Source organism: Bos grunniens, chromosome 19, assembly GCF_055505025.1.
Source record: "Bos grunniens cultivar Pamir isolate PY7600 chromosome 19, Bosgru_T2T1.0, whole genome shotgun sequence".
NCBI lineage: Eukaryota > Metazoa > Chordata > Mammalia > Artiodactyla > Bovidae > Bos > Bos grunniens.
In genome coordinates, this window is record NC_141183.1 from 15,464,375 (window position 1) to 15,478,295 (window position 13,921).

Sequence of the window (13,921 nt, forward strand, 5' to 3'; positions counted from 1 at the left end):
TGAGTGATATTTTCCTTTCTTTTCAAGAGTTCTTTTTATTTTTCATGCAGCTTGCCTTTCTCTGTATTTTTTTCTTCTCTTATCTGCCTTTATCTTTTTACCCTTTCTCTGAGCATCTCTCAGGTTTTTCAATAGTACCCACAGGCAGCACTCAATCTCAATCAATGTTCTACCACTTCAGCTCAGATCTTTCAGTCAATGACAGTTGAGTATCATGGCAGGACACCTGGATTTAAAAACTATGTTCCAAATATTCCTATTAGGAAGAAAACATGGAGATGGGAACCGCAATCCTGAAAACACAGTCTTAACTCCTAAATGACTCACATCCAGGACTTGAAATGTTCTTTTCTACTGTTCATTTTTGACATGCCACAGGAATTTCAATGCTGATTATCCTAAGAATTGACATTTCTCACCACCGAGTCACAGGAATTTCCCTTGAGTTGGTTATATGCCTGATTAGTTTTTTTAACCAGTGACACGTGTGCCTGTAAATAGTGTTGATATTGATGCTTTTCTAGAGAGACTCATTGCTGCTAAGTCGCTTCAGTCGTGTCCGACTCTGTGCGACCCCATAGACAGCAGCCCACCAGGCTCCCCCATCCCTGGGATTCTCCAGGCAAGAATACTGGAGTGGGTTGCCATTTCCTTCTCCGATGCATGAAAGTGAAAAGTCAAAGTGAAGTCGCTCAGTCGTGTCCGACTCTTAGCAACCTCATGGACTTCAGCCTACCAGGCTCCTCCGTCCATGGGATTTGCCAGGCAAGAGTACTGGAGTGGGGTGCCATTGCCTTCTCTGAGAGAGCCTCATTGCTGCTGCTGCTGCTGCTGCTGCTGCTGCTGCTGCTAGGTCGCTTCAGTCATGTCTGACTCTGTGCGACCCCATAGATGGCAGCCTACAAGGCTCCCCTGTCCCTGGGATTCACCAGGCAAGAACACTGGAGTGGGTTGCCATTTCCTTCTCTAGTGCATGGAAGTGAAAAGTGAAAGTGAAGTCGCTCAGTCGTGTGGAACTCTTAGCGACCCAATGGACTGCAGCCCACCAGGCTCCTCCATCCATGGGATTTTCCAGGCAAGAGTACTAGAGTGGGGTGCCATTGCCTTCTCTGGAGAGACTCACTAGGTCTGTTCAAAGAACAATTTCTATAAATATTAACACATGGTAGAGTAGGAACATGTTCAAAGAGGTCTTAAAATAATTTGTCATTACACATCACAACAAAATTTACAAGTGGGGATAGATGAAACAAGGCTGGCAAAATATTGATAATGTTGAAGCTGGGTAACAGATCCTTGGAGGTTCAGTTTCACATTCTCTACTTTTGTGTGTGTTTGACATTTTTTAAATAAAAAATTTTAATGTATTAGGGATACTGGGGATAGCCAACAATATTTGACATATAAAAGTGACCATATCATAGGGGTCCAACCCAATACTTTAAAACTTATTTAAAACAGAAATAAACAAAGAGATAAACAGAAGAGAATATAAAAAAGAAACTTATATGCATACTACATATGTACATGTATATAAGAAAATGTAGAATTAAAAAAATGTTGGCATAGGGAAGGTCTTCCTAAGCATTATATAAAGTTACATAAAATACAGAGGCCAAAAGGAAGAAGACAAATTTGACAGCAAGAATTTAAACTGCTGATGGCTGCAGCTTTTAAATTTGTCTGAAGTCTGAGAGGGTTATGCCTCCTGCTTTCTTTTCCTCAGATTGCTTTGGCAATTTAGCCTTCTGTGGTTCCAAATGAATTTTAGGATTATTTGTTCTAGTTCTGTGAAAAATGTCATGGGTAATGTGATAGGTAAGCCATTGGATTTTCATGAAATCTGGTTGTCTCAAATCAGTGGGCATCATGAAAGTCATATCTAGAACTGAGCTGTTCAATACAGTAGCCACTAGCCACAAGTGGCTATTTAAATTTAAATTGATTAAATTTAAAATCAGCTCTTTCAGTCCCATCAGCACATTCAAGTGCTCACTAGATACTGGAGAACACAGCTATGCTGCTACTGCTGCTGCTAAGTCACTTCAGTCGTGTCCGACTCTGTGTGACTCCACAGACGGCAGCCCACCAGGGTCCACCATCCCTGGGATTCTCCAGGCAAGAACACTGGAATGGGTTGCTATTTCCTTCTCCAGTGCATGAAAGTGAAAAGTGAAAGTGAAGTCGCTCAGTCGTGTCCAACTCAGCGACGCCATGGACTGCAGCCCACCAGGCTCCTCTGTCCATGCGATTTGCCAGGCAAGAATACTGGAGTGGGGCGCCATTGCCTTCTCCGGAACACAGCTATAAGTCACCCCTTTTTATACCCAGGTCTACACATGCAGATCAAAAATATCTGGGAAAAAAAATTTTTCCAGAAAGTTCCAAAAAAAGCAGAACTTGAATATGCCCCATGCTGGCAACTATTTACATGGCATTTACATTGTCTTAGCTTTGTAAGTAATCTAGAGATGATTTTAAGTATACACAAAGATGTACATAGGTTACATGCAAAGACTGCACCATTTCATCCAAAAGACTTGAGCATCCGAGGAGTTTGATATCCACAGGGGGCCCTGGAACCAATTTCCTCAGCTACCAAGGGATTTCTGCAGAACATTTCTATTAGAGTGGAAGTTCTACTGAACAACGTTGATAGGCTATTAGTATAATCCTTCACGCAAAGCCTAATATCTCAGGGAGATAATTTCTCTACAACTTTTCCTTCATCTGTCACTACCTTCATTTCTGAAAATTATATTGTTGAATATATTAATTTATATCCACCAGGAAATCCATCCATATTGTAATCCTTATATTTTCCCCCCTCAAATCAACCATCCCAAGCATTAATCAGGTGCTATCTTTAAAAAAGAGAGAGAGAAAAAAGTAAGTGCTACCTAGATATGGGTTATCTAGATATGAGTGTTTGATGGATTCTTTCGAGAGAATACCTTTCTATTAATTCTTTTGTAATTAAGGAATTACTAAATTCCATAATAATTAATTCCATATCCCCTTCATCAGGACCTCAGCAATGGTTCAAAAGGGGTCCACCTTTCCGAATAAAATACCAGATCACTCAGATGTCCCTAACACAGTCAGAAAAAGATCAGGCTCAGAGATAAATTCTCCTGCGTCAGGCCTGGTGATGAACCATTTAGAACTTCCAAAACCATTTAAAAGCAGCCCAAAAGTCTGATCAAGGTCAAGAAACCAGGACTCCCAGGTTAGTTAAGATCTAAGCTGCCACCATCACCTTAAATAACTGGCATTTTCAGGCTAGTACTTCAAAGACGAGTCTAACACCCAGCACAACCATCCCCACCAGTTCAAAAGGCAGGCCCCTTTTGAACTGTGGCTGAGGTCCTGATGAAGGAGATATGATTTACTATAAGGAATAAATAGAAAGGTATTCTCTCAGAAGAATCCATCAAACACATGTATCTAGATAACTCATATCTAGGTAGCACTTAACTTTCTCTCTCTTTTTTAAAGACAGCACCTGATTAATGCGGGGGATGGTTGATTTGAGGTGGGGAGGGAATACAAGGATTACAATATGGATGGATTTCCTGGTGGATATAAACTAATACATTCAGCAAGATCATTTCCAAGGAGGGAGATCTTAGTCTACAGTCCTCTTCTGCCCTCCTGAGGCTAAGAGGGAGGAAAGTTCAGAGTCTGATGCCCACCCATCCAAAGCAAAGGGAAACTCAGCCCACCAGAATGGATATCTGGCAATGACGAAGGGGAAAAGTCACTACTTCTTTCTTTCCTCTTTTCTGTAAATTCTAAGTCTATAAGAGCCTACAACATTTAAATAGATACTGTTCCTAGTCCTGTAAAAAGTAAAGAAAGCCCACAGAAATATTTTCAACCAAATCTTTAAGATATGAAATACATGAAACCAGAGCTGTCTGGCACAGAGCAGCTTGAACGTGGCTTCGCCACACAGACTTTATAAAGTCCTCAATTCCATACACAGTACATGAACAGTGAAACACCATGGCTCCAGAAAACAGCTCCATAAAAAGAGCATGCAGTTCTCAAAATCTTGATACCAACACTGCTGCTCGGGGCTTCAAAAGGCCATTCCTGCCTGACCACCTTAAATATTTGTGGTTTTGATCTGGCAGCATCTCTGAAACTAAACACACACACTTTCTCAGTGTAAGTCCGCTCACTGTAACTATATACCACTTAGGGAACAGGAATTCAGGAGAGCGTAACTGCGTAATTAGGCTCCAACACAATCGAGCCTTTGATTTCGTATCTACTTCTGAAAACTCTCGGCTGCTCTGAGTTTGGCAATCCCTCCAAAATCCAGTCCGGTCAGAAGTGTGAAAAGCAGCAACAATGAAGTGACAATTTAACTTCCGTGCTACTGGCAGGTCCTAGAACAAACAGCTGGGGACAGAGCTCAGAAAACCTTATTCCCTCCCGGCCTGGAACAGCCCTAGAATTTACCTAGCAGCAGCAGGCAGGCCCTGGCTCTGCAGATGGCCCTTTGCACAATGTTTCCACCTCTGACCAACTTGCAGGCTTCTGAATGTATCTTTTTAAGGAAAAGCAGAGCCACAGATCTCCAGAGCTCCAGAGCTAGTTTGAGAGTGGGCTGAAAGATGCCAGCAGCAGAGAACTTTCAGGACAAAAACGTTTGAAGGCACTTAAGGTCCTCTGGGGGCTTCCCCAGTGGCTCAGCAGTAAAGAACCTGCCTGCAATGCAGGAGCCGAAATAGATGTGGTTCGATCTCTAGGTTGGGAAGATCCCCTGGAGAAGGAAATGGCAACCCACTCCAGTATTCTTGCCTGGAGAATCCCATGGACAGAAGAGCCTGGCAGGCTATAGTCCATAGGGCCACAAAGAGCTGGACACGACTGAAGAGACTGAGGACGCATGCGAGGTCCTCTGGTGACTGGTAAAATAGGAGGGTCTTACCCTCATAGGTGTGCTCTTTGCCCTCCAGATGTTCACAATAAAGGAAAAAGGGCAGGGCAGTTATCCGTGAGGGAGAAAGGCAAAGAGCAAGAAACAGATACTGAAAAGCATGCTTGTGCATATACATGCTACATACATGTACACAAAGTGTCCCAAATATCCCCTGACCAGAGTTCTATATGCTTTCTTAAAGATTTTCCTTAAAATAACTTGGAAATTAAATGAAGTCATATTTTTCTCCACTGAGAACTTCTATCTTGACTTCCTACAAAAACCTTAATAGTGAAAATGGGAAAAGGATACAAGGGTTTGTAACAGTACTTTCACTTCCCCAAGGTAAGATACAGAATGCAGACTGAGAACTCTCTCTATGTCCTCAAATGAGCTGAAATCTTTCACAAATGAGGGACTTAATGCAGCTTCCCATGACCTAGAGACATTTTAAAAAAACTTCCAATTCACCCAACATGACCCCTGATGTGGACAAAACCAGGGACACTCTTTCAGGACAGGAATGGCAGCACATCACAGGAGAAGCCTCCTCTCCCTCTGATGCCCACAGCTGGCACAGGGTCAGCATGTCTGGAAGCTATGACTCAGTGGAGCTGGAGCCCTGACTTCCTCCCCCAGCACAATAGTGGACCTCACAGCAGCAGAATAAGAGCAGAAGGGTAAAACATTAGCAGTTGATGCTTTAAGACCAGAAACAAGGTTCAGTCAATATGCCAAACCAAGCATGCAACATTCCCCTTTATGCCCCGTCAACCCCATTACCCAGCCAGGGACCCCACACGATCACTCCAGGGAGATGGCTCTCACAAGCTGCACGCTTTCTGAGAAATGGGGCACAGCTGACACAGCCACTCATCGGAATGCAGACTTACCGCCTTTCCCCGTTGTGCTCAAACTTGATTCTGACGTCACTCTGCCAAAGAAAGGATAGACAAGTTAGCGGGTTTTCTGGCCTGTGTCACTCCTGCCCCACCCAGGTAGCCTCCAGCTGCCCTTCAGCAACATTAGGCAGCATCCCTGAAGGCTCCTTTGGAGCTTCTCTGCCCTGACAGCACTCTTGTCACTGAGTTCTAACCTCTGGGGCAACAAAGGTCTTGGGACAAGAACCCTCGGGGTTGCCCAGCTCAGGAGATCTGCTCTGACATGTCATCTCTAAGTTCACAAGCGCTATCTCCACAACTGGCTCTGGAGCTGCTCCCACTATGTCACCACCTCTGGGCCAGGATACCATTCCTTCTTGGCTGACCTAACTAAAAAGAAAAACAGTCTTCATAGTGATAATTCTAGCTATATGACCACAACCAAGTTACTTATCCTCTATAACTCAGTTCTTCCATCTGCAGAATAGGGCTAAATACCTAACTCACAGAGTTGTTATGAGAACTAAACAAGAAAATGTAAGTAAAATACTTAATACACAGTAGACATGCAATAAATGGTTGCCACTGGTACCAATGATTTCCACTATCCTATCACGGCTGCCCTAAGTGGGAGTAGAGTGGCACTCTGGACAAATACCTTATAATTGCTCCCAGTTTTAGCCTAGATGACGATCAGGGTACCCTATAAGCTCTGGGAGAACAGGAATCATGCCTCTCTTAATTCCGTAGCTCCAGGGACAAGCAAACGTAATGGTATATAATGTTTGTGCTTAACAATATTTGTTAAATGAATTCATTGACTGAAAAACACAGAGTTGAGTATAAGTATCAGAAACAACAGAAAGAAGGGGTGTTAGAAGGTTAAGGAACAAATCAGGGAGGAAGAGATACTATAAAGGTCAAACAAATAACTTGAGGGAGTTAGAAATGATAGGAAAAGAGAAGAGATACTACAGAAGAACAGGTACAAGGGAAAAAGAAAACTAAGATTGTCAGGAAACCAACAAGCAATAGAGATAAAGGTAAGAAAGAGTTCATAGTCAGTGAATGAAAATAATACTGAGACAGACCAAAGACTGTGGCTTTGAAGAAAGAAGAGGGTTTCAGGACATCTGAAGATGAAGAACATAGAGCAGGCAGAGAAGATGACAGAAAAAGGAGAAAGCTGAAAGGTGGGGCAGGTGCACAAAGGACTTCCCCTTTCCAGGAGTCGGGAGGGCTAGAATTCTCTTCCAGTCAAAGGAACTAGACTGATGATTCTAACTTACACTCTACAAATTTACACTCTAAAGACTCTAATTACACTCTAAAAAACCCTAAAAGCTTTTGTTTATGTATATGATATCTACAGATATTTGCCTTATTACAAATTAAAACTAAGAAAACTTAAATTTTATTCATCTAAAAATAATTTAAAACCATTATGTGTTAGCATAAGCACTTTTAAAAAACTGTATGTTTTTTAAAAAGTGACGTGAGATGGAGTGCCCTGGTGGCCTAGTGGTTAGGATTTGGCACTTTCACTGTGGAGGCACAGGTTCAACTCCTGGTCAGGGGAGTATCCTCTATGCCATGAAACATGGCCAAAATACTGGGGTTGGGGGCGGGGAGGGGAGAAAGAAAAAGTGAAGCAAGAGAGTGGGAAACTCTTTAATGCATGGCTTCATAGGAGACGGCTGGGTTCTCAGATCAGCTTCTGCTTTCAAACTATTGTGACAACATGTATCATGTAGCCTCTGGAAAACTCTACTGTACTTTTTTAAGAGTATGAGGGTGAAAAGGGCAAAGAACATCTTAGTACTATTATGAAAATAGTTTTAACCTGAGGGACACCCTAAAGGTTCTTGGGAACCTGGTAGGGGACCCAGAACACACCTTGAGAGTCACTGAATTAAAATATAAGAATACAGCCTCTAACCCACTATTTTAAACTCAAGGAAATAGAGGCTTAAAGAGCTGCTGCTGCTAAGTCGCTTCAGTCGTGTCCGACTCTGTGCGACCCCATAGACGGCAACCTACCAGGCTCCCCCGTCCCTGGGATTCTCCCCAAAAATTCACATACTAAACAGTGGACAGCAAAGCTCCCTGGAGTAACAGGCCTGCACTGTGACAACTCTTCAAAATACAGCCCTGATACAGCCCACTCACCCTTTGATTTAACATATGGACCACTTTATCCATCATCAATAATAATGACAGTAGCTGACATTTATAGAGCATTTACTATGTACTACGCCTTGTTCTAAGTATGTTACATGCATCAATTAAACTAACCCTCACAACAGGAACTCCTACGATCCCTATTTTACAGGAGAAACTGAGTTACAGTGAAGTTAAATAAATTCTCTCAAGATCATAATGCTTTAAAAGAAGCCTAAATAGGCTACAAGGAGAAGGCAATGGCACCCCACTCCAGTACTCTTGCCTGGAAAATCCATGGACGGAGGAGCCTGGTAGGCTGCAGTCCATGGGGTCGCAAAGAGTCGGACACGACTGAGCGACTTCACTTTCACTTTTCACTTTCATGCATTGGAGAAGGAAATGGCAACCCACTCCAGTGTTCTTGCCTGGAGAGTCCCAGGGACGGGGGAGCCTGGTGGGCTGCCGTCTATGGGGTCACACAGAGTCGGACATGACTGAAGCGACTTAGCAGCAGCGGCAGCAAATAGGCTACAACTTAAGTGTTACACAGGCAAGGGAGGTTTATTTTACTCACAGATGCAGGGCCTCAATGGAACACTGAAAGAAAGAAAGAATCACAGGATCTTCTGAAACCTTACTTTTCAGAACTCATGGAGGAGATGAAGTAATAATGGAGTCAGCATCAGATCGGGTGGTGACCGCGGGAAGCTGTGAGGGCTGGGGAACCAGTAGGGGAGGCTCTGGCTGAAGCTGTGCATGGTTGGAGGTAAAGAAGGTGGAATGGGAAGGCAGGGTGCTCCACCTGGTCTGCATTCTAGGTGAAAGAGACTGTGTGCGAGTGTGAGCGTGTCAGATGGAAAGATGCGCCACACTGCAGAGGAAGTTATGCGGCTTCAAGGTTTTATGAGTGACAGCAGTTTTGCCACTGTCTTCCTTTTCTCCTTCCCCTCAAGTTCCCATGGGAAGGGCCTTCCAAAGCACAGTGTCTGCATCATGCTGCCACGCTCAGACATGCCACCTCCAGCTTCCCATACTGTCCAATTTCACACCAGCTCTAGAGGACCCCACGTCTCCACCACAGTTTGCAGTCTGTCTGTCCCTACAGGTAGGGTGCCATGCCTTTCACCTACAACATTATTACAGTTAAGTCCCCTACATACCAATAAGTGCCTTTCCAAGAGCACATTCGTAAGTTTGATTTGTTCAAGTCCAACAAAGTTAGCCTAGTTACCCAACTAATACAATCAGTTATATAGTCTGTACTGTAGTAGGTTATAATACTTTTCACACAAATAATGTAAAAAACATAAAATGTAAACATTTTTAATCCTATAGTACAGTACCTTGAGAAGTACAGTAGCACCAGCTACATCACTGCCGCTTTTACACTTGTTTCTGCACGTCCTGGGCTTGAAATAAAGCCACTGTACTACTGTACACAGGACTGCATAGCACACAAGAGCACAGCCGCCGGCAGAGGATGCACGTGCGCGACAAGGTGTGCCAGGCATGTGAACTAGCTCACGTGACTGAACATGGGAAGGCACATTCGCATTTTGAAAGCTCACAACTTGAAGGTTCATCTGTGGGGCACTTACGATATTCAGATGCACCTAGAAGGAACTCCCTCCGTCCCTTTGTGGGACTAAATGAACTAAATTTATTTCATGATGGGACATAATCCAAATGCTATTCGACATGAATTCAGTCAGAAAGGGAATTAAACTTTTGCCTCAAACCACAAATCACTCCTACTCAAGACTAACCTAGCCTGTGATTAGCAAGCAGTGTAAACAAAGACGCCCAGTCTTCTGAGTCCTGTGTCTGATGTGGCTACAGCATTTCCAGAGCAGGATGCAGGCCCGTGACTGGTTTCCATGTACCACATGGTGTGCCCAAATCTGCCAAGTTCCTAACCCTGGGTTTCCCCTGTCAGGGCTGACTAGAACAAGCCATGGACAAGAAAGTTCAGCTAAAGCTCTCTGGATTCGACTCCTTCCGGCCACCGTTCTCTGTGTCCCTCTGAGGCATTTCACATTGGTGGCTGTGTCCTCCTTGCCTCTGTGACTCTGCTCAACCCAGGGAACCTGCCACCACTCTAACCACTTCTGCTTCTTTGCTGGTTCCTCTTCCTCGTGCCTTCTCCCACCCCTCCCCTCAACACGTGACTATGCCTCAAGGTTTGAACTTTTGGCCTCTGGATTTCTCTCCTTCACTTCTTCTCCTCGGTAGGAATTAAAAAATCAGGTCACCTCTAAATAGAAGATTCCCAAATCTCTATGTCCAGCCCCAGCTTCTCAAGCAAAACGTCATCCATCTGCCATGTAAATGAGGCAGGTAAGTTGTCGTAAGGAATGGAACACTAGAGTCAAGTTGTCTGCTTCAAACGCTGGCTCTATGACCTCCCCATTATGACCTTGAACATGACTCTCTGTGACCCAGTTTCTTCATCTGCAAAGTGAAAACAGTGGCAATCTGTCTCGTGGAATTATCAAAATAATTAAATGAAATAATTGGGGAAAGATATGAGAAGAATACTTGATACACATGTTCAAAAAATGATAATACAGGTCCATTTTCCTTTAGCCAAACCCTTGGAGCCAAAAGTGTTTCAGAACAGTGGTATGTGTTATGTATGTTAAGTGATGCCCTTCTTGGGAGAGGGTAACAGGTGGTGCTCCCATGGCAGAGGCAGAACACACACAGACACTTCGTGCCCTCCTCTACACTGCTAAGCCTCTCCGGAAATTAGTTTGGGGCTTTGTAACTAGTTCTGACAAATAGCTGGGGACAAAGTTGAGTTCTGCACTCTCTTCCTTGGCAGCCACATGTTCCAGGTCAGAGGAGCCACCCTCAATCAGGGTCCTGACGTGGCTGTGGGGAACACTGTCACCTCCTTCCCTGCACTGGACACAGCTGTACAGTCACTGAGATTTACCTGTTAACAGCAAAAGTCAGTTTCTGTATTGAAAAGTATGAATATTCACAATAAGTGCAATAAATAAAGACTGTAAATAGCCCTGTGTCCATTCAGGCCAAGTTTTGCTGCCAAATGAGTTTGCCAGAAATTTTAAAATACATAAATTTTAAAAAGTACCTTTTAGTTGGCAGTATTCTTTGGATTTCAGAACTGCAAAGCAGTGCACACACATACCTGCACACACAATCTCAGTCTTTCGCTATAATTGCAAACTCAACCTGATCATGTGTCTGAATTAGCTCCCTCCCTAACTAGTCCCCCTTGTCAACGGTGCCACTTATAATACTGGCTACAGGCTCAAACCTTTGAGCTCCATTTGATTCGTTCCCTCTTTTCCCTTTCTCAGCAGATGACAAGACCCTGCTCTCCCCTCCAGAGACTCCCAGATGAGACTGCTTCCCATTCTCTCAGTCCTCACTCGCCTCGAGTCCCTTTCCCCTCCTGAACTCCTGAAGCAACCTCTGCACTTCTCAGCTCCCCTCTTCCAGCACATTCTACATGCCTCCAGTCTCAATCATCTTAGCCACTGCTTTCATCACATCCCTTCTTTATTCAAAAAGTAATCAGCGATACCCATGACCTATGGAATAAAGTCTAAGTTATTAACTATTATTCAAAGCCCCCTGGAACTTATGCTTACTTAATCATCTCACATTGTTTGTTCTCAAAGGGAACCCTCTCTCCAGCCAGATCGATGCCCGCCTATTTCCTGAAATACGCCATATGCATCCCTTCCCCTAGGCCCTTAATGATGCAGTCTCCCACCGCGGAGTGCTGCATTTCCTCCTCTCCACCTGACTAAACTCCTACACATCCTTCACTGCTTGGCTCTGGTGCCACCTTCTCCGGAAATGACTCTGTGACTCCTCTGGCCCAAGTTCTGGCCCACCTTTCACTTTCCTGGCCGCCTTCACCTCTCAGAATTTGTACCATATATTTAGGCACAGTCACATCCTACCTTAGTTTCTTTTTTTTCACATGTTTCTCATTTATAATAAGACTGCGTGATTCCTAGGGTACAGGGAATATAACATATTTCTTTTGTCTAAGAAGCTTGAGTATAAGCTCACATTGAACTGAAAGGAGAGATGCCACAGCTGCTGAGAAAAAAGCACTGGTACAAAAATTCAGGCCTAGGGAGGTTCAAGTCCCCGGCCCACCAGAGCCAGTATGGCGAAAGGAAGAGTAAGAGCCATAGCCAGAAGGCAGTGCAGGCCTCCAGGCTGGGCTACAGTCTGGGAACGGCAAACGGGCAACAAGAGTGATCAACGATACCAAACTTAAGTAGAAAAGACCTTCTCAAAGTCTGAACTCAACAACTGAACATGTAATCTAAGAAGATTCTCAAGAATTCAAAAAAAAAAAAAATCAAAGTGTTTATTAAACAAAGGTCTGTGAACCTCTGACCTGGCAAAGGCCCCCACGAGCCAGCATCTCTGGCACCCTCTCTCTGATTCTGTAGCACTCCCATTCCCCCACATTGCTATGTACCTTTGCTGGCCCCCACATCTTTGGCACCGGAGTCCTTATTTTGCCAAAGATAGTAAATAGATGAGAAGAAAAGAGCACCAAAAATAATTTTATTTGTGTGACTCAGAGAAGTCCTAAGAGATCGGTGGAAGAGGTGATTATAGAGCAACCGTCTTCCTGCCCCAGTTCTTTCTCAGTCCCCAGTCCTAGCGCTGTGCAAGGCATTCAGTGAGGATGTGAATAAATCAGTGATGAAACGGTACATTCATTACTTACTGCTACTTAATTAAATATCACAGAAAAGGAAGCTTCTTACGAGATAGAATGTGAGACTTGTACACTGCATTGTGTTTTATTTTCAAACTAGCCAGCCTATCTTATCAATAACTCTTGAAAGAGAAAGGAAGTCCTGAAGAGTCAGGTCTATCACAGTAAAAGCAAAAGACAATCCTCTCAGTCCCTGACGCTGCTGGCAGAACAGCTCCTAGAATTCTCCTCCTTTAGAGCTGATACCAAGAGCCTGCCCTTCTGGTGCCTGCTATGAAGAAAACAACTTTTTCATTCTCAAGTACCAACTAGTGAACATCTCCGTTCAAGCCTCTACCTACCTCTGTGATAAGATTCAAGGAAAACAGGAATCTGTGGTAATAAGGATTCTATTTCTTTCTTCACTGGGATTTTCATATGCTAGGTTAGTTGCAGAAGCCTGCAAAGGACCATCTGATTGATAGTAATGCCAATCCAATAAAGGCAGAAAACCTTAACCTTTTCAGCTCCATGAGAACAGAACTGACGCAGTCACTACTGCTTTACACCCGTACCTTGTGTTCCAATGTATAAAGTGCTTTATATTCTATGAGCTCACAACTTCCAGAGGTAAACAGAAAAACTGAGGTTCAGAAAGGTCATCAGACTCACACATGGTAAAACTACTGTGACCAGGGGTCAGAAGACCTGGGTTGCTTCCTGGCTGTACTTAAAACCTTTGCATAAACACTTTGAGAATTTTTAAAGTATAACACACATGCTTATATTGTTGTTATTGTTAATTGTCGTTGTTGACAGCATTCTCCAAACTATAAAATTCCACGTTAATGGATTATTAACAACTCAATGACTTCTGGGCCAGTGCTCCTTTCAGTACACTAAGCTGTCAACTTGGAGAAATAGCACCTGTTGCTAAAGCACTGCAAGTGATGACTTCTAAAGAGTCTGCACATTATGGCCTACAGAGCCATCCATGGGCCCCAATCACACCTAGGGTGAGCCACACCGATCCAAAAATGTGCAGCCAGCTCTAACCAGGCGGTAGGCTTCCAGGGACCTAATGGGAAAACACAAACCGCACAGATCCTAACTCCTATCAAATAGGTGGATAACCAAGCACGTCATGCCCCTGTACTTCCACAGCTGCTCAGAACACTTAGCTGTTCTCAAACCATTCTCTTTTCTCCATTAATCGCCTAGTTTGTTTACTCAGGGAGGAGGATGTCT

General features: G+C 43.8%; 1 protein-coding gene across 6 annotated transcripts in view; it reads right to left on the bottom strand.

The window, feature by feature from the left end:
• Positions 1–13,921, bottom strand: part of MAP3K3 (mitogen-activated protein kinase kinase kinase 3) — a 60,798-nt gene that overhangs the window by 35,499 nt on the left and 11,378 nt on the right. For all 6 annotated transcript variants that reach the window (XM_086356978.1, XM_086356980.1, XM_086356981.1 and 3 more), the window contains one exon: positions 5,827–5,867. In XM_086356978.1, the coding sequence (XP_086213104.1) occupies positions 5,827–5,867 (41 nt within the window). Of the gene's footprint in view, positions 1–5,826; positions 5,868–13,921 lie in introns of those variants that run through there.